This window comes from Barbus barbus, assembly GCF_936440315.1.
Source record: "Barbus barbus genome assembly, chromosome: 50".
Taxonomy (NCBI): domain Eukaryota; kingdom Metazoa; phylum Chordata; class Actinopteri; order Cypriniformes; family Cyprinidae; genus Barbus; species Barbus barbus.
Window position 1 is genome coordinate 4,803,975 of NC_136728.1, and position 25,996 is coordinate 4,829,970.

The 25,996-nt window shown below is 38.3% G+C and overlaps 1 protein-coding gene across 1 annotated transcript in view; it reads left to right on the forward strand.

Annotated features, from left to right (window-relative positions):
- LOC306868576 (serine/threonine-protein kinase BRSK2) overlaps positions 1 to 25,996 on the forward strand; it is a 208,903-nt gene that overhangs the window by 116,886 nt on the left and 66,021 nt on the right. The window contains exon 2 of the mRNA XM_079414828.1: positions 4,752 to 4,846. Coding sequence (XP_079270954.1) covers positions 4,752 to 4,846 — 95 coding nt within the window. The remainder of the gene's footprint in view (positions 1 to 4,751; positions 4,847 to 25,996) is intronic.

The following is a 25,996-nucleotide window of genomic DNA, read 5'->3' on the forward strand; positions in this document are numbered from 1 at the left end:
CAGCGGTGGGACTCCAGTGGGGCTTGTGCTGCCGTTCCGCTCAGATCTATTTTTAATGCTTCAAACTCCACGTCAGCAAAAGGAATGCATAATTATAGATTCCTGAATAATTCCTGAGGGGCTCATTTGAATAAGGAGGTGGTTATGGGAGCCACATATGTGCCGGAAACTTTTCCATTTGTTTGAAATTTTAAGGTAGAGCCCACCTTTTAAACAGCATTGCCCATGTTTCTTGGAGAGGAAACAAATGTTTGCATCTGAACACTAGATCTATCTATCTATCTATCTATCTATCTATCTATCTATCTATCTATCTATCTATCTATCTATCTATCTATCTATCTATCTATCTATCTATCTATCTATCTATCTATCTATCTATCGCCTGTCTGTCGATTATTCAGTCTGTCCCAATCATCATTCCTTCATTCATTCTTTCCTCTATGCATCCCCAAAATTATTATTATTATTATCTATCCTTAACTAGCAAGAGAACTCCCTGAGTGCCCAAAACCATTTTCTACACCCATTTTTATTTTTATTTTCCATAATCCTTCATTTTTGGAAAATGCCCAGTGGTAGAAAGTCCTTAACATGATGCCTGCTTGAGAACCTGGATATTTTGCACAGTAGGTTCACAGCCACAATGTGCTAAAATCTAATAACGCCTGATAGAGAGATTGTTGATTATTGCTAATTCTCAGAAGTCATGAGCCAGCAGACATGAAGACATACTGTCTGCAAGTTTGTGTGAATATACAAAATTAACGATAACAAAATTAGAGCTTCAGAAAACTTTATTTCAGTGCCTTAGGAGAAATAAAAATAATCTGGAGTCAGTTATTTCGGAGCAAAACGGGTCAATTTTGCAGTATGATCATAACACAAAGGGAACACTAGATAAGATATTCAAGCTAGTATCAAAAATGTATCTAAACATTATTCCTTTTCCAACATTTTATGATATTAAACATTATTTCTGTTTCACTATTTTAAAAGAATAGTTCATCCAAAAAAAAAAAAAAAACCCTGAACATTTGCTGAATATTTACTCATAACAGATTCAGAGAAATGTAGCATTACATCAGTGTCTCACCAAAGGATCCTCTGCAGTGAATGGGTGCCGTCAGAATTAGAGTCCAAACAGCTGATAAAAACATCACAATAATCCACACAACTCCAGTCCATCAATTAACTATGATGAAAAGCTGTACGTTTGTAAGAGACAAAACTATTCAAGGTGTTAAAACTTTAAATTCTTACTTCTGGCCAAAATCTATTTTTCACCCTTCAGTGAAAGAGTCCATCCCCTGTTGTCTCTCACATCAAAATCCACCAACATGTTTATTTAGAGCTGTTTTGACTTGTAAACGGTGCTTTAATTTGTGCATATTTCTCCTCTGATTCAGACCGGATGACTTTTTCACTAGCGAAAGCAATATTATGGAAAGAGGACTCGTGATTTACCTGGAAGTTTGAAGTTTTAAAAACGTCTCGATGGATTTGTTTTGTACAAATACGCAGCTTTTCGCTTCACAATTGTTAATTGATGGACTGGAGTGGTGTGGATTATTGTGATGTCTTTATCAGCTGTTTGGTCTCTCATTCTGACGGCACCCATTCACTGCAGAGGATGCATTGATGAGCAAGTCATGTAATGATACATTTCTCCAAATCTGATGAAGAAACAAACTCATCTACATCTTGGATGGACTGAGTACTACATCTTTGAGGACCCTGTTGTACAATTTTCATTTTTGAGTAAAGTATTCCTTTATTATTATTATTATTATTTATTTTTTGGTAATCTACAGTAAGTCTTGTTATATATAGTAGTCGGGCTTTCAGGATTGCTTATTTATAGTAAATAACTAGTCGTACAGAAAAGTAGTCAAGTATTTTATGGAAACTTACACTTGATGGTATGTATTATTATTTTTTTAAATGGAAATCACTTCTTTTTTTTTTTTTTGGAAGAGCAGTGATTCAAAAATTCTATGTTATTGATTAAAATGACAAAATATGCCATGGCTATAATTCAGCAGCTCTTCAGCCATGAAGATAAAATATGTTAAGTATATCTCCTCGAGTATTGACAACTGCAACTGCAATATACATTAAGGCATATATTAACACTTGGGTCAAGGTGAATATTGTGTTTTTGACTATTATTATGATGTTGCTGAGGACAGAAGCTCTTTTAATTTCATTGATCGGGAAGGCACACAAAGACTGTAATCGATACGGAGCGAGCGGCCGCCCTGTCGTCAATCATACGCCGAGACTCCACCAAGTGTTCTTGAATTCTTATCAGAGCAGATGAAGCGCGCACGAAGGGTTTTGCCGAGCATTTTCCCCGTCGCGTGGCTTTTCTCTTCTTTTTGATAAGGCCATTTCTTCTGCCCTTAGACTTAATGCGCTGTATCTTTGTGATAATGTCATGCGGTATGACGTCTGACTGTGATATGCTCTCCACATATATATTCTGTGCTAATGTCTTTGTGTATTATCATAGCTAGCTGGAATAGGTCACAGCGCTCAAAGTGCATGAAACTCTTTTCCTCCTCCTGTCTTATAAACAGAGGGCTTTGATTATGAGAAAGGACATTTTGAGTGATGGCTTTTCATTTTTGGGGTGTTTTTGTTCGTGTTTTCCTCCTTTTATGAGATTTTCTTTCTTTATTCTAGCCACTGACCTCTGATGATTGGATCCATACTAATGGTTTTGCCCACACATACAAACACACACACACACACACACACACACACACACACACACACTCTGTTGGGTTTGCCATCAAGTGTCATTATTGTTTAATTAGCTGCGGCTGACATTTGAATGATATTCCCTCTCTTGCAGGGTGCAGCGCTATATCGTATAATATGTCCCGTTTGGTGCACCCTATATCAGAGGTCACCAATTAGCAGTTTGCAGTCCAGATCCAGACCTGAGACTGGTTCTACCCGGACTGTGAATCGTTTATCATACATTAATGTAATTGAAGCAGGTTTTTTTTCTCTCTCTCCACTGAAGAGAAGCTGAAGCTGATGTGGATTATAGATTTGGTCTATATAATTTTCATTAATTTAATTAATTTATAGTTTACATTATTCATTCATAAATATCGAGTCGCACCACATGACATGCCTTGTCCTAAAAGGTCAGATCTGATATTTTAAGAGACTTATTGACTTTATTTTTGTGCATGTTGGTTGAACCACATGACTAATTTGAAAAAAAAAATTTAAAACCATTTTATTAATCCTAATTAAGAAAAACAGCCATTTAAAAAAAAACGAATTTCAAAAATTAAAATGTTAATCAGAAAAGGTGTACTGAAGTTACTGTATGAATTGCAGTTTAATGTGTTATTGAATGACAATAATTCAGGTACTTAATGTTTTGAAATAGTAATCAAAGATAATCAAAAATAATGACAATTTTCTTAATACATTTTTCAATGAGACTTTTTTAATTAAATTATCAAGACAGCTGTTTTACTCTTGTTTTTTAATATCAATTTCTAAAATAAATAAAAAACTTGTTTATGAAGTGACTGTATACTTTAATAAAAATAATTAATAAAAAAAATAATTAAAACACAATCTGCCACTTATTGCTTCACACGCACAGTGAACAGAAAAACTTGAGCTGAATGATGATTTGTATTGTGAAAAGTGCTATACAAATATATCTATATAGTGTTATAATATATTCTAATGTGATATAATATCATGTAATATAATGTGATATAATATCATGTTATATAATGTGATAATATAATATAATATATAATAATTGAACAGCCCTGTTCCTTTAAAGGCATAAAAATAGTATTCACTGTTTTGTCTCCTCTTCAGCAGTGGACAGTTTTGCACTCCATCTTATGACTCTTCAAAACCAGCCATTTTTCCACAGCTCATAAAGAGCCATCGAGTCACATGAGAGCAGAGGTTGTTCAGGAGTGTCTGTTGAGTGTCATCAGGGACGAGGGGTTGGAAGGGATGAGGTGGGGGTTTCTTACACTTAAATACAAACCAAAAACATTCACAGCATCCTCTTTGCAAATCACAGCGTTTTCTGTTTACGCTCCTGTCAGTTTTCCGATACGCGTGCACCTTAGGATACGAAACATTCATTATCTTGTCTCACGCAGGCGTGCAGCCCTCCCTATCTACCCAACAATTCCAACTCTACTCAAACAACTTTGCTGAATCGTCTTTAGTGGCTTTTGTCTCATTTGAAAACGCTTGCTCAACAATCACCGAAGAACCCGAGGTGTTTACGCTGAAGATTTTTCTTTAGAAAGTCCTTGAACGTGGAGTAGTATCGAGAAGTGAGGGGAAAGCATGAAGCGGAAAGCCTGTGAACATTAACACTTTGACTAATAAAAGTGTTAAGCGTGTGGCGGATGTTTGTGAGAAATGATTTCCTCAAGCCACCGTGCTGCTCGCACACCATGAAGCTCCACGTCACGAGTGATAAAGCAGAAAGGCCTTTAGGTAGCTGTTCGCCATCAGTTCCTCTCGCAGTTTTGCTTATCTGCTGTACCTGACGCTGTTTGTCTTGAGATATGAATGAAGCATCTGGCAGATGCCGAGGGAAACGTGCTTGTGTGTAACAGGAAATGGCCCGTGAGAGGGGTTTCCTGATTAAATTGTGAGCGAAAACATTGCTCAGCCATGTTGCAGACCAATGATTAAACTAATATTTTTCTTTTAACCTTTTCTTTCTTTTTTTTTTTCTCTAGGTCTTGTAAAGCTCGGGGTCCACTGTGTCACATGTCAGAAAGTCGCAATAAAGATTGTAAACCGAGAAAAGCTCAGTGAATCCGTCTTAATGAAGGTAAGAGATCATTTTTGCTTTGATGTCAGCTTTACATACAAGAATGTCTGTTCTTTCTCAAAGATATAATTCAGTCCAAAATGAAAATTCTGAATATTTACTCTTAGAAAAACTAGCTTTCTTCTGTGAAACGCAAAAGGAGTGATTTAGCAGAATGTTAACGCTGCCCTTGTCCATGCAATTAAAGTGTATTATGATAATAATGCAATATAAGTTCTCTCAAGCTTTAAAAATGACAAAAAGCACCATAAAAGTAGTCAGTGTAAATCATGTGCTATATATTTCAAGTCTTCTGAAGTTATCTCGAAAAAGTTGTTGTGAAAAAAAAAAAAAAAAAAAATTGTTGTTATTCACTGAAAATCTTCCCCCTCACTGTAAAAAAGTGATAAGTTGACTTAACTTAACTTAACAGGTTAACTTAACTTAACGGTAACTTAAAAAAAAGCTGAGGAAACCCATTGCCTTAAAATTATTAAGTAACTAATAATAATAAAAAAAATAAGTTAAGTGAATTGCCAAGTAAAACTTTTTTTAAATGATTATTTACTTAATTTCATAATAACACAGAGACTGAAACTGAAGATGATAAAGATAATTGTCTTTCAAGGGAGGCATATTAAAATATGAGATGCTTGTTATTATTTGTAATGGGGGCAAGCTTGTGGAATGCCTTAATATTAGAATATCCCCAAATACATATGCTTAAAATGTATAATTTTATATGCAAACCTAGAGCAAATGTTTTCCTTTTGCTCCAACGGATATTAATGAGGAAGGGATTTGGCCGGGACGATCAGCAATAAATAAACTCAGCAAGATTAGAGACCTTAAACACTGCAATTCTTTCAGATATTTGCACATTTGAGGTTTCGCCAGAAGGCAGAGGCCCAAAATAAGATCTTGCTGGAAACAAACAGCACCTGAGGCTCAGAGACTTATGGTTTTGTAGGACTGCCAACACAATACAGTTTTTATGAAAATTGTAAGATGAATAGCATTTGTAGAAAATATATTAATATAAATATTCATTCAATTATATATGTATTAAAAAAATATATATATATATTGTATTATATTTTGATCCAATACATGCAAATATATTTATCAAATAAAACTAATTTCATCCAGTTTGGCAGACGCTTAAATTAAAAAATGTTGACAGGTAATGTACATGTTTAAAGAAACATGCTGTTAACATGGTACATGGCCAAAGATTCATGACATTACCATTCTGCCTTGTTCAGAAAACATTGAAATTCTTTAATGCACATTTTTCACTCTGCATCTAGCAGTTCATTGTTCATTGCACCAACACCGCAACATGAACTCCAAACGACCCGCTTGCACTTCACTAACAATGAAGACAATTCAACTCACACTAATCATAAGCTCCTCAGGTCTAAACAGTCTGTGTTTACATTATCATTTATTCCACATTTCACATAAATAATGCATGTTCCACTTCGCCTGAACTTGAAGTTTAATGCGACTACAACAGATATTACAATTTCCAGCCCTTGTTTTCACGTAATTACTTCGGTATGAGGTAAACGTTGATTCGAACAGCCACCAATTTATCTCCACATGGGCTTGAGAGATGAGGGGGTGGATTGTCAGGGTTATTTTGGACAGCGGCCTTCGTTTCGGAGCGTGTGTGTGTGTGTGTGTGTGATTTGGTGTGCTGTGTAACTCTTGGCTTTGACATTCTCATTGTCGTCCTCCTGTCACCGAGATGAATATGGGCTATCCCAGCACCTGTCTCTCCTCTCATGCCTGCGCCTCCAGACCAGCATTGCAAATGTCACCTTTTTAAATGCAAATGTTGCATTCTCTGTTTCCGTCCTGGCACCTCAGTCCAGACGCTGTGTACTGCTGGGAATGAGATTCTCACAGTCATTCTCTGGAGTGTCCACACCTCTGATTTTATATCGAGGACGCAACTGCATGAAGTCCACACAAGCGCACATGGCCAAACTCACAGCAGTCTTGTTGAGGGATTATAAGAAATAGGATTAGATAAAAAAAAAAAAAAAGATGATGTTATGGAAGCTATGAGCGTTAGATAAGGATTTCAGTTTGGGTTTAACGAAACACTTCAGCCAAACATGAAACTCAAATAACTCATTTCATTTCGGTCTGTTTATCACACAAAGCTATCATATAGCATAAGAAGACTTGAAATATGCAATATAGACCTATGATACCTTTATTTGTTTTCACGTCCTTTGTGCTGTTGTAGTAACATTCATATATCATTGTAGTATTTATAAATATTTTGAATTCGATTTTTATAGGTTCTGTTTTCATTTTAATTGTAAAATTTTAAATTACTAAAGTTTTAGTCATTTTGTTAGCTTTGTCATTTTTATTATTATTATTTATTTATTTATTTATTTATTTATTTATTTTATTTTAGTTTTGTTTATTTTGGTACCTTAATATTTATATGCCATTGTTTTATTTATTAATATTTAGTATTAGATTTTATTTTAAAATTTTGGTTTTAGTATTTTTTTTTTTTTTTAGATTTTGTCATTATTAAATTGGCTTGAGAAAGTTTAAACTTATTATTATTATTATTATTATTATTATTATTATTCTTTTTCTGAGACTAACATTTCTAAATGCTACTCCTCCGAGAGTCTCCAAACTCAGCCCAAATCTTCAGACTGTTCTGACTCGAGTGTGCTCTATCTTTTCTAACTGAACTGATTTACGGGTTTTCATAAAACTGAAGATTAAAAATCATAAAAATCCCATTGATTTACATCGACGGAATGTTCAGATGAGCCAAGACTATTCAAACTCCAAAGGTCAAAATTCAAATCTAAACACACTGAAGCTCATTAGACGCAATCAGACTTCCCTTCTATGTACTATTTCTAACTATTTCCATCCATCCGTCCGTCCGTCCATCCATCGTTAAGCTTATAAGAGTATCACATTGTTAGCTTAGCAACATGCTATCAATTGTGAGTCGCCTGGCTCATGTGCTTCACTTGAGGAGTGCTATTTGCTGTCAACATTGAGTGTTTTAAATCACTTGCTTCTATTTTTTTTTTTTTGCGTACCTCAGAAGATAGCTGACTGGGTAAACACTATATAGCAATGCGGCTCACAAGGCTTTGGACAGAGCTTGTGTTTGATAGTGGGTGTGTAACTGATGGTCTCTGTGATTGAACATGAGTGTATAGTGTACGTGTGTGAATGCGAGTGGGATGTGGCGCCTTGTCGAGGCCTAAGGGAATATTTAACATTTGTAACTCCCGAGATTATAGAGTTTACATTGACTCATAGCTACACATACACATACCGTAGTCTGCAGAAAGTAGATAAGTCCCTGTGTGTATGTGTGTGTGTAAACATATATAAATATATGTATGCTTTTCTTCATGTGAGCGGTTCAGTGCTTCTCTAAAAACTAGAGGTTTAATCTAGATTTCAGGCAAGTTTCAAAGTCAGCCAAGTAAATAGATTAGCATTAGCGTATCGAGGTTTAGAGGGATAAGAAATGCAAACACACAAACATAAACACACACACTGGAGTGTATTTGATCTGGGAGTTTGAGGTAGAGCTCTTTTTTTTTATAATTGAATGCTAGTGTACTGCACAGTACACACTGTATATTACATACTTTTGCAAGCAGTATTTAAATTTACAATACTAAATATACTAGTGATTTAAAAAATAGCAGGTAATACTGCATTGTGAACATAGTGTGTGTGTGTGTGTGTGTGTGTGTGTGTATGTGTGTGTGTGTGTTGAGCACAGCGAGTGGCTAGTCTGAACATCAGGGCTCTGATGATTGTGCTTCCTGTGAGCTCTGGGCCTGATTAAAGCTCATTATCCACGGTATCTTGCTCTCTCGCTCTCCTCTACTGACACAGCATCAAAGAGACACAACAACAGAACGATAGAGGGAAACAGGGAATAGATGGATACAGATAAGAAGACCAAGAGGAACGGAAGGACAAATGCAGTTATATAGAGTGTGGGATAATGTATGCACTATTTTTGATTTTCCGTAACACTGGCTATGTTGGACGCATTAAAGTGAACGCTCCAGAACCTCTCGTGCTGTATAGATGGTTTTCATAAAAGACATTGAATAGCTGCCATTGTATGTTAGAAAGAGAGTCCCTCACAAGGCAATCATTATATTTTGGGGTCCTTGGCCTCAAAAACCATTGGTGTAGCTCTTGTGATTCATCTCCCAATTCAGCTGGTTGTAGTAGGAGTAGCGACACTATAGAATATTGCAACAAACAGAACAGAGAGTTCCAAGCAATTTAATCACTGTCAGTGCGAATGCACCTTTGTCGACACCTAGTTATAATTCAAGGGATTGAATCAAAATGGGATGCAGCTCTTCTTATGCGGTTTGCAACACAGAAAGTTCAGCCCACTGAACTCCATTATGATGTAGAACTGTAGACCTCTCAGCTACTGATGTGGCATGTTGAGTACTTGATTTGCTTCTCGAGCAGTCATACACTCTGTTCCGAAAAGAATTATCCCGCTAGAAAAAAGCTGAGACAGTTTTTCCCTTTGGGTTTGCAGATCTGTGCTGTGCACTCGTGAATCAAATAGCTATATATTCCAGCATTGCTTCTGCCCTAGTAGAGCCTATCACGCTCTGAACGGGGTATTAGACACCATTTGCGAGGCATAAATCATCCCAGAATCTGCACCGTCTTCCCTTGGCTTCTGCTGGTATCGATTTGATGCGTGCAGTGACTAGCGCTCAATATCCACTCTGATCTTAGTACAGAGGTACCAATTCAGGTGTCTCCTTGCAAAGGCTGTTGGTTTATTTTATTTTTCTGGCCAGGATGCCCTCAATGAAATATTGGAAGACATCTGTTTTCATGTGCGTTACTTTAGGCTGAGAGGTTACGCCACTTACTAAATGAGAAACCTTTGATGGAGCATTTGTTGGATATGAATGGGTAAAGTCATTTGGAGGATATGGAAAATGCTAGATGATGCAATGCCACAAACTGGATTTCCAAAAGCACAAGTGGACCTGTCACTATTCCCCTTGCCTACATCAGTGGTTCTCAATTCCAGTCCTCACATATCACTTCAGACGTTTGTTCTATTCAACCCGGAAGTGCCCTGCGAAGTGGACCTCACAGGATATTCCGCCATGATTCCAGTTCGAAGGGAGTGTATATGTTCCATTCAAAGGACATTAAAGTGTGCGAGACATTAATTTAAATTGTACTTATTTATAGAGGTACAGTATATTATGTCACACTTTACAGTTCTCTAGTAAGTTTCCTCTGTGTGTGAAGATGCTGCAGGCAGTGGCGTAGAGCAAGTCCGTGAATGAATGTTCCGAAGTGAAGTAAACTTCAATGGATTTTCCGTGCTCCGGGAGTAGGGAGCAAAGAACATTGTGTAGGGACCATGTCAATTGGAACACAGTTCATGCATGGAGCTCTCATCTAAAGAGCTGGTTGTCTGAATAATTTGTGTTACATAAGAGACTTTGTGCAAGAAATTATGATCCGCACTCACGAGAACAGTCTTCTTTTTCCATTTAATTCAACAATCATCACCGATAGGGAAAGACACAAACGTTTTGGCTACCAAGCCTTCCTCAGTGTGTGTTGTTAAATTAAATGGAAAAAGAAGACTGTTCTCATGAGTGCGGCTCATAATTTCTTGCACAAAGTGACTTAACAGATTAACGCACCAAAATAAATAAAAAAGATCAAGTAACTGAGGAGCGCGATGCAAACGACGTTGTTATATAAGAGAGACATGCAAAATATGCAGAGCTGAGGACTGAAATTGAAAACCGCTGGAAAACCACGTTCATGGAGAATGCACAATTTGCATGTCTCCCCTGGCCTATGCTGACATCACAGGATAGAGCTTAACATTTTGAAAAAACTTGTTGAAATATTTGGATTTGTTGTGGGCTTGCTGGGACCTGAAGCAATACCAGCTGAGAATCATTGCCGTAAACCAGGGGTAGCAACACACTCCTGGAGGGCTACCTCACTGCTGGTCTCAGCCAGAGATGTCACACTCACTGACCGATGGCTGAATGTCTGATACATAGGGCATATAGAAACTGACCTTTCTCATTTCTGGGAGACGTGTATGTTGCATTCTTCAACACACTGCTTAGAAACAAAGCCGTTGTGATGCCAAACCCCCTACAAAAATGCTGGGTTAAATACAACCCAATCGCTGGGGAAAATGTGGTCAAACCCAGCGATTGGGTTGTTTTGACCCAGCGGTTGGGTTACTGCCCAGAAGGTTGGGTTAAACGTTTAACCCAACTATTGGCTGAAAACAACCCAATCGCTGGGTTTGTCCATATTTTACCCAGCACCGGATTGTATTTTTTTTTTTTTTTTGAGTGTACAAACCCAGCATTTTTTAGAGTGTACAACCCCTTACAACTTGGGACAATGTTCACTTATCAGAATCAATTGAAAAACTGAGTTGTAAAAGTATGTGAAGTTCACAGCATAGATTCCACACCATTGTTGGAGAGAAGTTGCACAACATTCTTGAATAAATTATTTATTGGTTGCATGCCAGTCTGTTACTGTAGGGATATTAGCTTTATATTTTCATGCCTCTAACACCCTTACATTTCACACCTGAATGCTGAACAAAACTAACTGTGGTTGGTTGCTTTACATGTCTGTCAGATGGCCTGTTGAGCCGTCTTTGGCTAATTAAAGCTGCAGTGGAGTCCAGACCTTCTGCCACCATCTTAAAATCTGGGTCCTCAAGACCTGAGGACTTTTTCCTAAAGACCTGTAGGTGATCAAATCATCCTAAACACCACGATTGGCTGGTTTGGGTATATTTGATTAGGGTTAGAGCTAAACTCTGCAAGATGGTAGCCATCCAGGAACAGGGTTGGCTACCCCTGGTGTAAACTGTATTTGGCTTATGTAGGAAAATCAAGTATTTAGAGATTACCTTGATGCTTTGAATGTGGAGAAGAAGACAGATAGGTTGATTTTAAAATAGGAATGCATGCACAAAAATGGAAAATGAGTTGGGAGCTGTATATGTGAAATGAGTGATGTGAACTGCAAGAGAGAAACAGGGAAATGGGATGGAGAGGTCTGTCGAGGCTGGAGTAATTGCCCCCTGAAGCAAATAATTGAGGCAGGAGCAGGGTGAGGGGTGGGGGTGGGTAAAGCATGACCTTGCGCCCCGTAACTCCTGCAATCTTACAGATAGATGGAGGGAGAGAACCCAACATCAGCCTACATTGCCAAAAAGAATGAATTAAGACAAGAATAGCCAATGTAGGGAATAATGGCTGTTTCACATGATCCGTGTTAATGTTCCCCAGTGCACTGAACTATATCAAAGTGTCAAGCTACATTGGTACCCCTGGCCCAGTGTTGTGTGAAGGTCAAACACTGGAATGCAACATACAAGTCAAACAATTTTAACTTTGACACTGTTTGCCACAGACCTTAAAGGAACACTCCACTTTTTTGGAAATAGGCTCATTTTACAACTCCCCAAGAGATAAACAGTCGAGTTTTACCGTTTTTGAATACAATCAGCCGATCTCCGGGTCTGGTGGTAGCACTTTTAGCTTAGCTTAGAATAGATCATTGAATCGGATTAGACCATTAGCATCTCGCTCAAAAATGACCAAAGAGTTTTGATAATTTTCCTATTTAAAATTTGACTCTTCTGTAGATAAATCGTGCACTGTACCGACGGAAAATTAAAAGTTGAGATTTTCTAGGCTGATATGGCTAGGAACTATACTCTCATTCCGGCGTAATAATCAAGGAAATTTGCTGCCGTACCGTGGGTGCAGCAGGCGCAATGATAGTACGCAGTGCCTGAAAGTAGTCCCCAGCTAGGTAACTAGTTATGATATAGCCGGGGACTACTTTCAGGCGCTGCGTAATATCATTGCGCCTGCTGCACCCACGGTACGGCAGCAAATTTCCTTGATTATTACGCCGGAACGATAGTATAGTTCCTAGACATATCAGCATAGAAAATCGCAACTTTTCATTTTCCGTCAGTCTTGGTGCACGATGTAACTACAGAAGAGTCTCTTTAGTCATTTTTGATGACCAAATGGTAATGGTCTAATCCGATTCAATGATCTATGCTAAACCAAGTTAAAAGTGCTACCGCCAGACACGGAGATCGGCTGAATGGATTCAAAAACGGTAAAACTCAACTGTTTTTCTCTAGGGGAGTGGTAAAATGTGCCTATTTCTAGTGTTCCTTTAAAGTGCAGTCAATGGATACTGGATTTTCTGCGACTAATCGTGCACTTATCTAGAAAGAGTAAACTGGACTACGCAATTTTGAAGACATATTGTGACTTTCATAGAATAATAATCTCATACATATGTTATTCTGTGTATACTTTCATTAATTTACTATTTATCCTGAACATTTACATGAACAAATAATAAAATGGCACATTACTTAACAAATACGTTGAGGCCAAATTGTGGCACATATGTCATGATTCACAACTCAAATTTGGAATTGCAGTTGTATTTTGTCCAAATATTGTCGCTTTGCTCTTGTACAATGCTGCACTTCAAAAAAGCACCTCTGAGAATGTACGTAAATAAATTATGCAAATAAATAAATTAAGGCATATAGATAAGTTAAGGTTGTGAATCAATAATAAAAAAAAAGTTAGCAGCGTGATTAATTAATCTGTGATTAATCACAATTAATTGCACCTAAAAATACAACAACTTGTAATCATAAATGTCTTCACATTGAACCACAGATCATTGTAGAACAATGAAAAATAAAGTATATTTAAATAATGTTTATTTTATGGCATAGTTTTCCAAGTATCATACCGTATATATAGTTAAGGCTATATTGGTAATTTTATTAAATTAAATTACTAATAAATTTCTTAAATATTTTAATTAGATTTTTTTTTTTTTGAGGTTACAAAGTAATTGTAGACATCAATTTAGACCTAGAGGGTGGGAGAGAGTGGCAAGACAAGGGTTGCATAATAATGGTGAATATCATAAATTACAGGAATTGGGGAGAAACCAGTAGTGTAGCCTCAGGAAATGGGGGGGGGGGAAGTATTATTATAACTATTATATTAACTGTTAATTATTTTCAACACATTAAACAGTCAATATTCATTTCAGAAATGAATACATTGTTTGCTAAAATAAGTGAAAAATACACTTCCATGGATATAAAGTATTGATGCAATATTGTTTTAAAACAAATCAGCCAAGCACTAGACAACCAGAAGCATGTACAAATGTAAAGTGTGTGTACTGTATCTTTTTTGGGGGGTATGTGGATTTTTATGCTTTTGAATGTACACGATTATGTGAGTCTGAGCCATTAATTCCTCATGTGACAGAAAGATGAGATGTGTGAAAAACGTTCCTTGGGAGAGTGAGAAAATGCAAAAAGCATCAAACGGAGTAGGAAAAATAAGTAATTGAGAAGCAGAAAGCTACAGCTTGATGGAGGGAACGCGAAAAAGGAGAAGTTTTCCAAACCGCTCAGATGAAAGAGTGGGAGCCATAGATGAATCACGGCTGGCTCTGATCAGGTTATCCTGACACTGGGATGACAGTGCAAGCTCACCCCCCCAAACCCAGCCCTCCACCACCCCCCTGCCTTAAATTCGTTCCACACCACCAAATGATTATAGATGCTCCCTTCATTTCTCCCAGAGCCACAGAAGTCTCTCCCTGCTGAGGATTCCCTGCCTTTCTCCCTCCCCGCTGCGTTTCCTCCTCATAAAGACCTTAAGCACCCTCAAGTGTTCCACGACTTCTTCACGGATCTTATTTGTACGTTCATCACGTCTACCTCCACCCCCACCTTCCTTCTGCTATTTTTTCTATGAAATGTGAGGCAAAAAAATTTACTTTTATGTGCAACTTTTGAGCTTTGCACACATGAATAGTTGTAAAATAACAATATGTGTATGTGTATATATATATAATGCACAATAATAAGATAATACTTCTCATTAAGTGAGTTGTTTGTAGACATCTCTATCTTTAAACTTTATTTATTTTATTTTTAATTATAATTTAACATGTCATTACCATGTGATTTTTGTTATATGAGTATGTATGTTGTTGAATTATTTTATTAGTTGTTCCATGTTACTTTGGGGGTATTTCAATATCTTTCCTATTACAGATTTTTTTTTTCTGAAGTCCATGATGTGACCTAATCAATGGAAGGTCATCTGACATTCCACTCTAATTTTGTTCCCCATTCTCTGTAGATTTTCCTCTGTCCTAGACATGAATTCTAGCGAGTATGGATCGCTCCTTGCTGCTCTAAATTGGGAATGGATTTTTGTTCCAAAAGGTTTTGCACCGCTTGAAATGTCAGAGACCAATGCAGTTTCTGAACGTCTGAAATTGCTGAATTACTGTGGGTATTTTTGAAGTTCAGATTACTTTGCAGCTGGTCACTCCAACACCGTAAAATGGCACTGCCATAAACTTTTCACTTTCTCTGTCTATCTCTTTGTGGTCTTAGTGTGCAATTGTCTGTTGCCTCAACCCTCTTTTTTCAAAATGAAACCTGTGTTGCTGTGTTCTTTCATGTCAAGAGATTGGAAAGTCTATAACACTTGATGAACACTGATTACTTAGAAATGTAGCTGGAGGTTTAAGTCATTTTACAGAATAATCAATGTTTTTATCTCTTTAACCACATTCAGAGGTTGCCAGGTCTCTGTATATCCTACGACTACTCCAACAATTTCTGACATGGTTTTCCACATATCATCTTTTAATATATTTCTGCATATGTTGCCAGAGACAATTCATATAGTACAGTCCACCTTGTCAAGAACCAGGACGTGCTTATATTGGTTAGGCAATAGTCACTGCTGCTTATGTCACTGAAAATCGCCAACTCTCATTTAAAATGAATGACTTTCCATCTCTTAGATGCTTCAAGTCACTGTCAGTGTGAACAGGTTACAATTCTTTAAGTGTATTTCACCAAACCTTGATTTAGCCTTGGTCTTTACAGCTTACAGTTTGAAATATTCTTAATAATGAGATCTATTCTTGCTCAGATGATAGAAGGTGCCATATGCAATTTGACACTAATGAAAACAAGGCTATGAAAGAGAAATATATAGCCCAAATGGGTTGTTATTACTGTGTACTGTTTGACATGTCTTCTTGCCTGAATGACTATCGCCCTGTTGCCCTCACATCTATAGTCATGAAGGTTTTTGAGAGACTTGTAAAGAGCCACATCTGCTCCTCCATCCCTGATACTTTGGACCCTCTTCAGTTTGCCTATCTCCCAAACAGATCTACGGATGATGCCATCTCTCACGTCCTCCACTCTTCCCTCACACACTTGGACAGCAACAATGGGAATTATGTAAGGCTGCTATTCATTGATTATAGCTCATCTTTCAACACTATAGTCCCCATCAAGCTGGCTTCTAAACTCACAAACCTCGGCCTAAACTCCTCACTCTGTGACTGGATTCAAGACTTCCTCACCGGCAGACCTCAAGTGGTGAAAGTTGGCCAGTTCACCTCAAACTCCATCACCCTCAACGTAGGAGCCCCACAGGGCTGTGTCCTGAGTCCCCTGCTCTACTCTCTCTACACGCATGACTGCCTCTCACAGCTCCACATCTATTATCAAATTCGCTGATGATACTGTGGTTCTGGGCCTCATCTCCAACAACGATGAGACCGCATACTTGGATGAGGTAGAGAGACTCACATCATGGTGCCAGGACAACTGTCTCTCTCTGAATGTGAGCAAAACTAAAGAGCTGATCATGGACTTTAGGAAGAGACAGCAGCAGCCCTACACTCCTCTTATGATCAGTGGGACCCCTGTGGAGAGGGTGAGTAGCTTCAAGTACCTCGGTGTAAACATCTCCGAGAACCTGACTTGGACTACACACATCCAAACACAGGTTAAGAAAGCCAGGCAAAGACTGTACCATCTGCGACAGCTGAGGAAATTCAGGGTCTCACCAGCAATCCTGAAAACTTTCTATTCAGGGACCATAGAAAGTGTATTGACTCACTGCATCTCAGTGTGGTATGGAAACCGCTCCAATCAGGACTGCAAAGCACTACAGAGAGTTGTGCGCTTAGCTGAGCACATCTCAGGGTCTGCTCTCCCCTCTCTGCAGGACACCTACCTCAAACGCTGCAAAAATAGAGCTGTCAAAATAATCAAGGACTCAAATCATCTATTCACTTTGCTTCCATCTGGTAAACGCTTCCGTAGCCTGATGGCAAAAACTGAGAGACTTAGGAGGAGCTTCTTCCCCCAGGCCATCAGGCTCCTAAACTCTAACTCTGTGTCATAACATCACATGACTCCATGTATATATCACCATATCAATAGCTATTCATACTTTTTCATAATTTTTCTCTACCTCATATTGCTGCTATTTAAATACCCTGGACAACTTTTTGCACATTCCTCTCATTACTATTTAAGTCAACAACATACTGACCTGTACTGACCTGCACATTTATATTTATATTTTTTTATCTTTTATTTTATTTTATTCTCTTATTTTTTCTACTTTTCTTTTTCTTAATTTTTGTATACATTATAATTGCACTGTCCTTGGAGCGGACCTGACCTACATTTCACTGCTGGTTATACCCTGTATAATTGTGTATGTGACAAATAAAAATCTTGAATCTTGCTTTGAATTTTTTTAGTTGGTTTTTTAATATTTTGGTTTTGCATAGGTTCAAGTAATCTAAATAATAGTGGTCTTTGCTGCAGGACAGAAGACAAGATCAAAGAATTAAAACCCTGCCACCCACAACCAAGGTTATCTTTGTCCACACTAGATTAAATTTCATGCCGTTCCATCTTTATCATGGCCTCATTTATGGCAAATGGTCCGTCTGGACCATCTTGGCATTTGGCAGCTTGTGCTAATAAGCATGTTGAAGTGTTTTGCTTAACATCATTCCGACTGACCACCCTCAGGTTGGTGGTGGGTGTGAAATGTGGATTCTGCTGGTGAGAGCTAATGAGTGGTGACTGCTCCCTGCAGATTGAAAGCCCTAATTGCTCAATCATGCTCAAGTTCCAGTGCTTCAGGAATCCTGATATTCCGTAAGGGCTCCTGGCCAAAGCTGTCCTCCATTTTAAATGTGTCAATAGGCACTTGTGCCAAGCTCTTTCCAGACAGGAAAACAATTGGCAGTCAAGTTGAGCATGAAGCAGAAGAAAGCATATAGCAACATCAATACAGATTACTGAATCGTTATTGACCAAGTATTTGCTCTGGAACTGCCAGAAGAACTCAAACCTAGACTGAATTTACTCTTTACCTCAAGCTTTTAAACTAATAATAGGAGACTTTTCAGTTGGAGTTACTTTGTTAAAAAATAAATAACCTATGATTTGTCACTTGGCTATAGGTCTGGCCATAATGGACTGGCCGACTTATATTGATTGGTTCAATCTCTAGAAGGCTTAACCTCATCACTGACCTGCTGGCCAGCTGAGGCTAACAAGATCTATAGAAAGGAATGTGAACTTCATCCACTTCATTCAGAGGACCATTTATTCTTGGACCATTTATTTATTCTATATTTCTTATCGCTGTTCATTCCTGATATTGCAGAGAAGCTTTAAACCTAGAGGGCAGAGGTATTGCAATTAATTTCTTATTAGATGTTGCCGTTACCTGTCTGGGTCTGTTCAAAGCCTTTTGAACCCTACTATCATTTATTTCGTCACCTTATATTCAATACAGTTATCCCAATCATGTTTGAAATCATCCAAATATGATGGTGCTGACCTCAAACCAAATTTAGCCAAGGGCAGTATATCTGTTGTGGTCCACCCCATTCAGCTTTACCCACGTAGAGGATTCCTCAGATGAACTTTCTCTCCAGCACTAAACATCATAAACCATTATACTCCATTATGGACAAGGTCATAAAACGATGTCCTTTAGCACCGACTAGTGCCTCGGTTCAGTCATAACTCAGCTGTCATCAATGCTTAGATTGACAACATGATGGAGTTGTCATTGCATGTCAGCTCGGTGATTGGGAGAGGGGCTTTTTCTGAAAGAGGCTGTTTTATCTTTGAGCTTGACTGAAGGAAGCAAGACGGAGTCCTTGGAGGGGCAAAACTGAGTATCCTGCAGGAATTGGGCTGGTCGTAGTGGAAGGAGGATCAGAATATCTCTGTGAATGAGAGATAGTCATCACATCTCTCCTCTTGCTGTAGTTACATCGAGCTGATCCAGGCAAGGTTCTTTCAGATCGATTGTCGTTTCCGAGGTATTGATAATGCTCCCTTGTTAGGATCTTGGGATGCACGGTAAAGGAGTTGAGCACCACTGAGATTAACTTGGAACCTGCCTATGTGGATGCAAATGTGTATTAGGGTACTGCCTTCTGTCTCAAAGTCAATGTGAGTGAAATTTACCCTTGGTAAAAAGCAAGGCAGAAATCAAATACAGCATGCTGTTATTGACTACCCATAGCCCTGTTAAGCCTACAAACAACACCTTAAAGTGCCTGCTCTGGTAGAGATAACATCACTTACACGATGGACCTTGTTTTGACCACAGCTCTCGGTAAAGAGCTGCGGTTTTGATTTGTTACATATTTAAGGACTTTCTTGAAGCCTTTCCTATTTGAAAAGAACCTGGAGACAAGATCTCCTTGTCTCTTACATTGTTCAGAGTGTGCACTTTATACTCTCACAGTTAATGCGCTTGTCTCAGCTGATTTCTGAACTGAACTTCCTGTCATTTCCTGCTGCATTAGTTTCCCTGGCGTAGTGCGATTTATATCAAGAGGAAAAATATGAGTAGGCAGCATTCTGCTGTCTTGGGCTGGAATCTGTAGATTATCCTGACAAGGAGGTGAATCAGAATCCCTCAGTACTCCTGAAACATGCCAACAAATGCCACACAGCCTTGCTGATCCCTGAGCAGCGAGTTAAACAGGAGAAGCATAACAGCCTTCCGGCTTCTGGCTGTACAAATAAAGGGCGACACATAGCACACAGAAGCAAATCAGACACGGGGGCCTCGTGTGTATTTGCATGACCTTGAGACAAACTGTTTGGGCAGGTAGCACTTCATCTTTCCTTGTGTTTGTCCCATTGGTAAGGTTTTATGGATTCAGGACGTTATGCTTCTGTATCTGATCTTCAGGAAAAAAGAGTCCAAGTACACTTTGCAGAAGGACGAATGCACTCAAACTCTCAGAGACAACTTTCTTTTTGTTACTGTGGTTTACCAGAGACCCATTTGATTGACAGCTATAGTATATTTAAGAGAGGCCATTCTTCTATTAATTGTCTTAAATAATAAACCTTCAAACATAAGGTTGGAAACTGAGTGCATGGACTGCTTACATTAAAAAAATTATGAAAACAACAGAACCAATGATTTTCCTGAAGATGGATGGTGTTTTTTTTTTTTTTTTTTTTATTGTAGGTGATCTATGCATCTTGAGCTACAATGGTCAATAATCCCAGCATGCAATAACTGCAAATGATTTTGTTCTGTAAATCTTGTTTATCCACCATTTACTAATAAAGAGTCTGGCTACTTGTCTGTTTTGTATGCAGTTTGAGCATAATTTAAATATTACGTTATCGACATTAAAGATGAACAGTTAAGGTTAATATGGTTCAAATGACTCATCAAACTGCTTGTCTCATGTAACGCAAGGCTTTTAGCTCAGAGGTACAATATACCATTCCCCCTCCCTTCCCTGCACTTCTCCTCCAGTTATCTTTGTCTTTGTCACTGCTGTGCAATGCTAACAGCTGTGTTCACACCGCTATGTCTTCTGCTCACTGCAAAGAACATTCACACTCAGCACATGTTGTGTTAATGAGGAACAGAGATGCGGTTAAGGCCCAGGGCACCAACATGGCTCGCACCATCAGCACCACGACTGGGGAATAGATGTGCTTTGGCTTAAATCAGCCCAGATGTTTCCCCTTTGTGCTTTTCCAGGGCTACAAAACTTTCCAAAATCTGAAGAATCAGAGTCAGAGGAATGAGCTCAGATCAAATGGCCACATGCAACTTTGATTCATGGCTGTCAGTCTGTCACTCCCTTTCTGATCTCATGGTACGTAAAGGGCTCTTGGTCTTGAAAGTGAGTGATAGAGCTCTGGGATTCCATCATGAAGGGAATGAGTGAGGAGAGGAAAAAGAGGAAAATATAGCAGCACAGCATCATGGTACTATGGGTCCTACTGGGCTCAGTTCCTGAACGTAGTTGCTGATTGTTTCATCATGTAGCGATCACTTCACTTTTTCCTTTTTGTTGCAGCGAAACTAGATATTATTTGACATGACAGCATGTCCATCTTCACTACTTTGGGGGATGAAATAGTTTCTCATGTTCTGTTCTGCAAGGTCTTGATCAAACTTCTGTGCTTCTCTTACATTGAGTCTTTTCTCAATTTTCTTTATTAATTCGTATTGCAATAAATAAACAATTATCTTTTTTTCTATGTCAAAACTTTACAGTTAGCAAAACATGCAATGTGAGTTGCAACATAATGCTATTAGCAAACCTAACACGGGTTAACGGCACAACAACTTTAACTGAAATGAAACTACTAATTACTAATGGATTACTACTAATCCATTAACTGATAGTTGATTAATAATTTGATTAGTAAGTTTAGTACATGCAAGTACCCACTGAGATATTCTTCAGAAAATGTAAATATGATGTTGCTGTAAATTTTGTTGTGTTGTCAATATTTGTTTGGATTGCTAATGCTAATGTTTGCATCATTAAATAAATATGTGGCATTGTAGTATGTGTATACTGATTCTATTTAAATTGAAACTAGGGCTGACAAATCGATTAATCACATCCAAAAGTATATATGACCTGTGCTGGCAAAATGATTCACAATGAGCAAATTTTCAAAAATGAGTTATTTTTATTTTTACATTCTCTATTAAAAGACTTTCAAAATGATGTATGATTTGTTGGAATGGGACGAAAAATAACCGAGCTACGCCTGTTTGAATTCGATGTAGTCAGCAAAGTAAATTTAGAGAAAAAACTGATTTAAAGTTTTCTGAAGGTTACAAAGAAAAATCACCCAGCAACATTACATCTTTTCCCCTACTTCTTTTCTTAATAATCATTCCTAGATTAATGATTAATTATCTTTGTTATGTGACGAGTTGGCTGCCTCCCCCTTATTATCATCACCACCCCATCCCTTAAGCCCGGCTCACACTGTGCGATTTTGGCCACGATTTGTTCGTCTGAGACAAATTTTGAAAATCCTAACATCCTAAAAGATTCCTATAATCCTAGGCTAAAATCGGTTGTCTAGATCGCTGGTTTGACATGTTCACCGACAGCCGATTAATGGCCGTTGCGATCAATTTTTTCCTCCGATTAAATTCTGGCAGTGTCAGAAGATTTCAGACACTTTCCTCAAGTTTCCTGCAGTGTGACATCTCCTACGACGACCGTCAAACCAAGAACCAATAGGAGCACTGAACTTGATGACGCAATTAGCGCGACAACTTCAAACCATTCATTATTTGTAAAAAAACAATATATGTACAACGTAAAGTTTACTTAAAGTTTATTTATTAAGGGGCAGGATGTTTAAACTCGAATAACAAAATTACCTCAAGTTCGCTCTGTAGAACTGGAAGTCCATAAAGTCCTCTTTTGCCCAGCCATGACTTGCTCCACACACGTCGTCTTTTTCGTTTTTTTTTTTTTTTTTTTTAACATCAAGGCATGTAATTAATAAAACTAACGCTACAAGTTGCTGTTGTTTGCTAGCTACCATTATAGCGAGAGAACGCGGGTCACGTATTGATGACGTAAAACTCCGGACAAGTCTTCTTGAGTACGTCCGTTTTTGAAAAAAAAAAAAAAAGTACGTCCGTTTTTGTCGCGTCTTGACTGTCGTACAGTCTGACATTAAGACAACTGAGATCCTACAGTCTGACATGGGGATCATGTTCGTACAGTGTGACAAGCAACAATCGCAAAAGATTATTAAAAATCGCACAGTGTGAGCCTGGCTTTATTCGCTGCCCTTCACCAGGCTCCCGACGGGAGTGGGTGTGTGAGAGAGGAGGGGCGCTGAAACAGCCAGGGGTGGCTGTGTGTGATGAGGCGCACCTGATCAGAATAGAACCTCATCACCGCCGCTGTTTAAATGCCGAGTGCGCCTCTCTTCGAGAGACCGGTCTCTTCCCCGTGCATGCACGCTGGTGTCCTCGTGAGTCCAGGAAGGGAGCGTCGAGGAGGGATCGAGTTCCCCTCGCGCCCCGGACCCGAGAGGGAGCACGTGCGACCGCCGGACTCCGCCCCTTACCTGGACCCTTCCTTTCAGAACACTGCCCTCCTTCACAAACCCCGCAGCACAACGAGGACACCAGATCCCCTGTTTATTTTGGACACTTTAACCCCTTTTGGACACTTTATTTTATTATTTTTGTTTAATAAAAGGACACTGTGTCTGTCGTTTGCTCTTCCCGCCACAGTTATTATAAATGAGAACCAATGCAAAAAATAAACAAAAGAAACAAGCATTCAAGTTAGATGAATGGTAAAATGTAAACATCATTTAAGTGTGGTCATTAAAAATAAATTGATTATTAAAACTACAAAAGCAGTTCAATCAAGCAGCGAGTGATTCCCTCTTTTCTTTTATTGTTTGATTAACATTAATGAGACAGACTGCCTATATTAAGACATAGTGATATGCACAGTAACATTGTTATACAGCCAATGTTTTTCCCAAAACATTCACTTAAGACATAACAGATTATGTTTGCGTAAATACTGAAATATATTTAACCTACTGTAAATCTGTGTTTATGTGTGTATATGGGTTAGAGCGCCTTCGGTGTCTGTCGTCTTTATGTGTGCGCTTCGGATGAGAGGCAGCATGAGAAGCGAGCAGAGAAAAGCTACTCCTCAGAAAGCGTTCAAATAAAGATGCTTTTAGATGTTTAATTACTATTTGGAGCACTGGGATCACTAGACAAGGGCTTAATGAACAAATCTTTGTGAAAATCAACATTTTTTGCTTTTTATTGCCAGTAGCTCAAAATAATAATAATAAGAAAATATATTTATGACATTATTTTGACAGCATTGTCATTTTACAGCAAGTGCCTAAAACCTTTAACAGGACTGTAGCTTTGCATGTAGGTTTCTTGAAGCATCTTGGAGACGTTGCCACAATTCTTCTGGATTTAGTCTGTCTCAGTTTGTTCTGTTTTGTCAGATTTTCATCTGGTCTAGAAAGTGCCTAAAGCCTGTTGTTTAAAACCAGCCAACACTCCATCCTGACCAAGCTAAGAAATCAGCTAAGCGTGACACAACACAACAATATTAGTCCACAACACAACCTCATTAATTGGAAAGGGAGCTTTTGTAAAACACTGTATTTCAAGTTGCTCCCAACCACCAGGGGAAGTAAATTACCATAATTTGTATTTACGGCTTTACAAGAAACTCTTTGTCTTGAGAACCCACATATTTTTTGTTATGCAATTAAAGCATTTTGAATGAACTCAAAACAATTAATTTACCTTGCTAGCGAAGTTATTACCCTAATTAACTAAAGTAGGAGCAAAGCTGCAGCATTAGAAATGGTATCATGGGAATGCCTTTGAGCGAGAAAAATTAACCATCGTTGAAGCTGATTATTATTGCATAAGTACTGGCTTAATTGTTCAGTGCGAACAAATTAGAAGGATTTAGGTCTAAAGTAAAACAACAAATTTTGAAAACACTATTTTCAGAGGCTTCTCTCAGTGTAATGTCAAACCATCGTAGTATTCAACATTTAATTTGTCACTGTTTGTCCCTTCTGTGGCTCTGTGTTTGAGCAAGGCACCTTTTTTAGTTCGTACAGCAGCAGCATTTCACCTCGTTAAGATTATTAGGATACCTTTCTTTTATGCCATATTTTTTGTTATTTGTTCTTGCAATGTTAAAAAAACAAAAACTGGCCATAGAATACTTCCATTATGTCTGCGCAGATACCCTTGTGGGCAGCACGCCGACATACAGTGCCGTTGTGCTACGGGCGTCCTGAGTTCGAATCCCAACTCGAGGACCTTTCCTGATCCTGCCCTCATCACTCTGTTCTGATCTATTCTGTCGTAGTAAAGGCAAACATGCCAAAAATAAATCTTTTATTATTATAAAAAAAAAAGAATAATTTAATTTGTAAACAGTGGTGCGAAATCATAGAAAACCACTAAAATCCACTTAGAACTCCCTAAGAAACAACCTGGAAAACACTCACCACACTAGCATTGTGACATTAGAGTAAGTACCAATCACTTTTTGCTCAGAAATTGTAAACATCTTGTTACTGTTAAAGTTGTCGATGTTTATTTACTTCGCTAATGCTAATGCTAGCTGTTCAGTAGCGACTCATTTGTTGAATGTCAGAAGTTGTTGATAATATACCAATTCTAATTACAATAAAACACATTCAGTTGCAGAATTACGCTGAATATTCGCTGTAATCATGCCTGTGCTAGATTACCTCCAAGATAGCGGTTTACAAACCACTCTAGCTGTTTCGTTAATGAAGCCTCCTGTGTGGAAATTTCAACCAACTGGCTCTAAAGCACACTTGGATTGAAACAGCTGTTGGTTTAGCACTCCGCCATGGTTAATTTATCTAAACCATCCCATTTCCAGACCCCCTTTCCATGGGATGTTTTATTACCCCTTTTCGACACACCATCTGTACCTTGAAATTACACTATGATTGTGCATAATGAATTATATTGAACCCCTTAAAGAACTGCTGTGTTTTAGCTTTAAAATGCATCATTGCAAAGCCACAGTATTCTCCAACTCAACTTGTTTCCACAAAAAAGATGAAAAAGAAAGCTAGCATGAAAAAACCTACAGTAGTATTTATTCAGTCATTAGCGCCCTTAGCTCGAGTGAAGATGACCTCCATGACTGCTCTCCACGGACCAATAACGGTCAGCGAATTTGCGCAAATGATTCCTGTACAGTTACCAACTCAATAATGAGTGAGAGAATCTACAAGACAAATTATTTCCCAGTCAAATAACCAATTTGGATTAGCATCAGTCTAGCGCACTTACTCAACCTCGACTTTGTGCGACGGACTGTCGAAAGAAACTT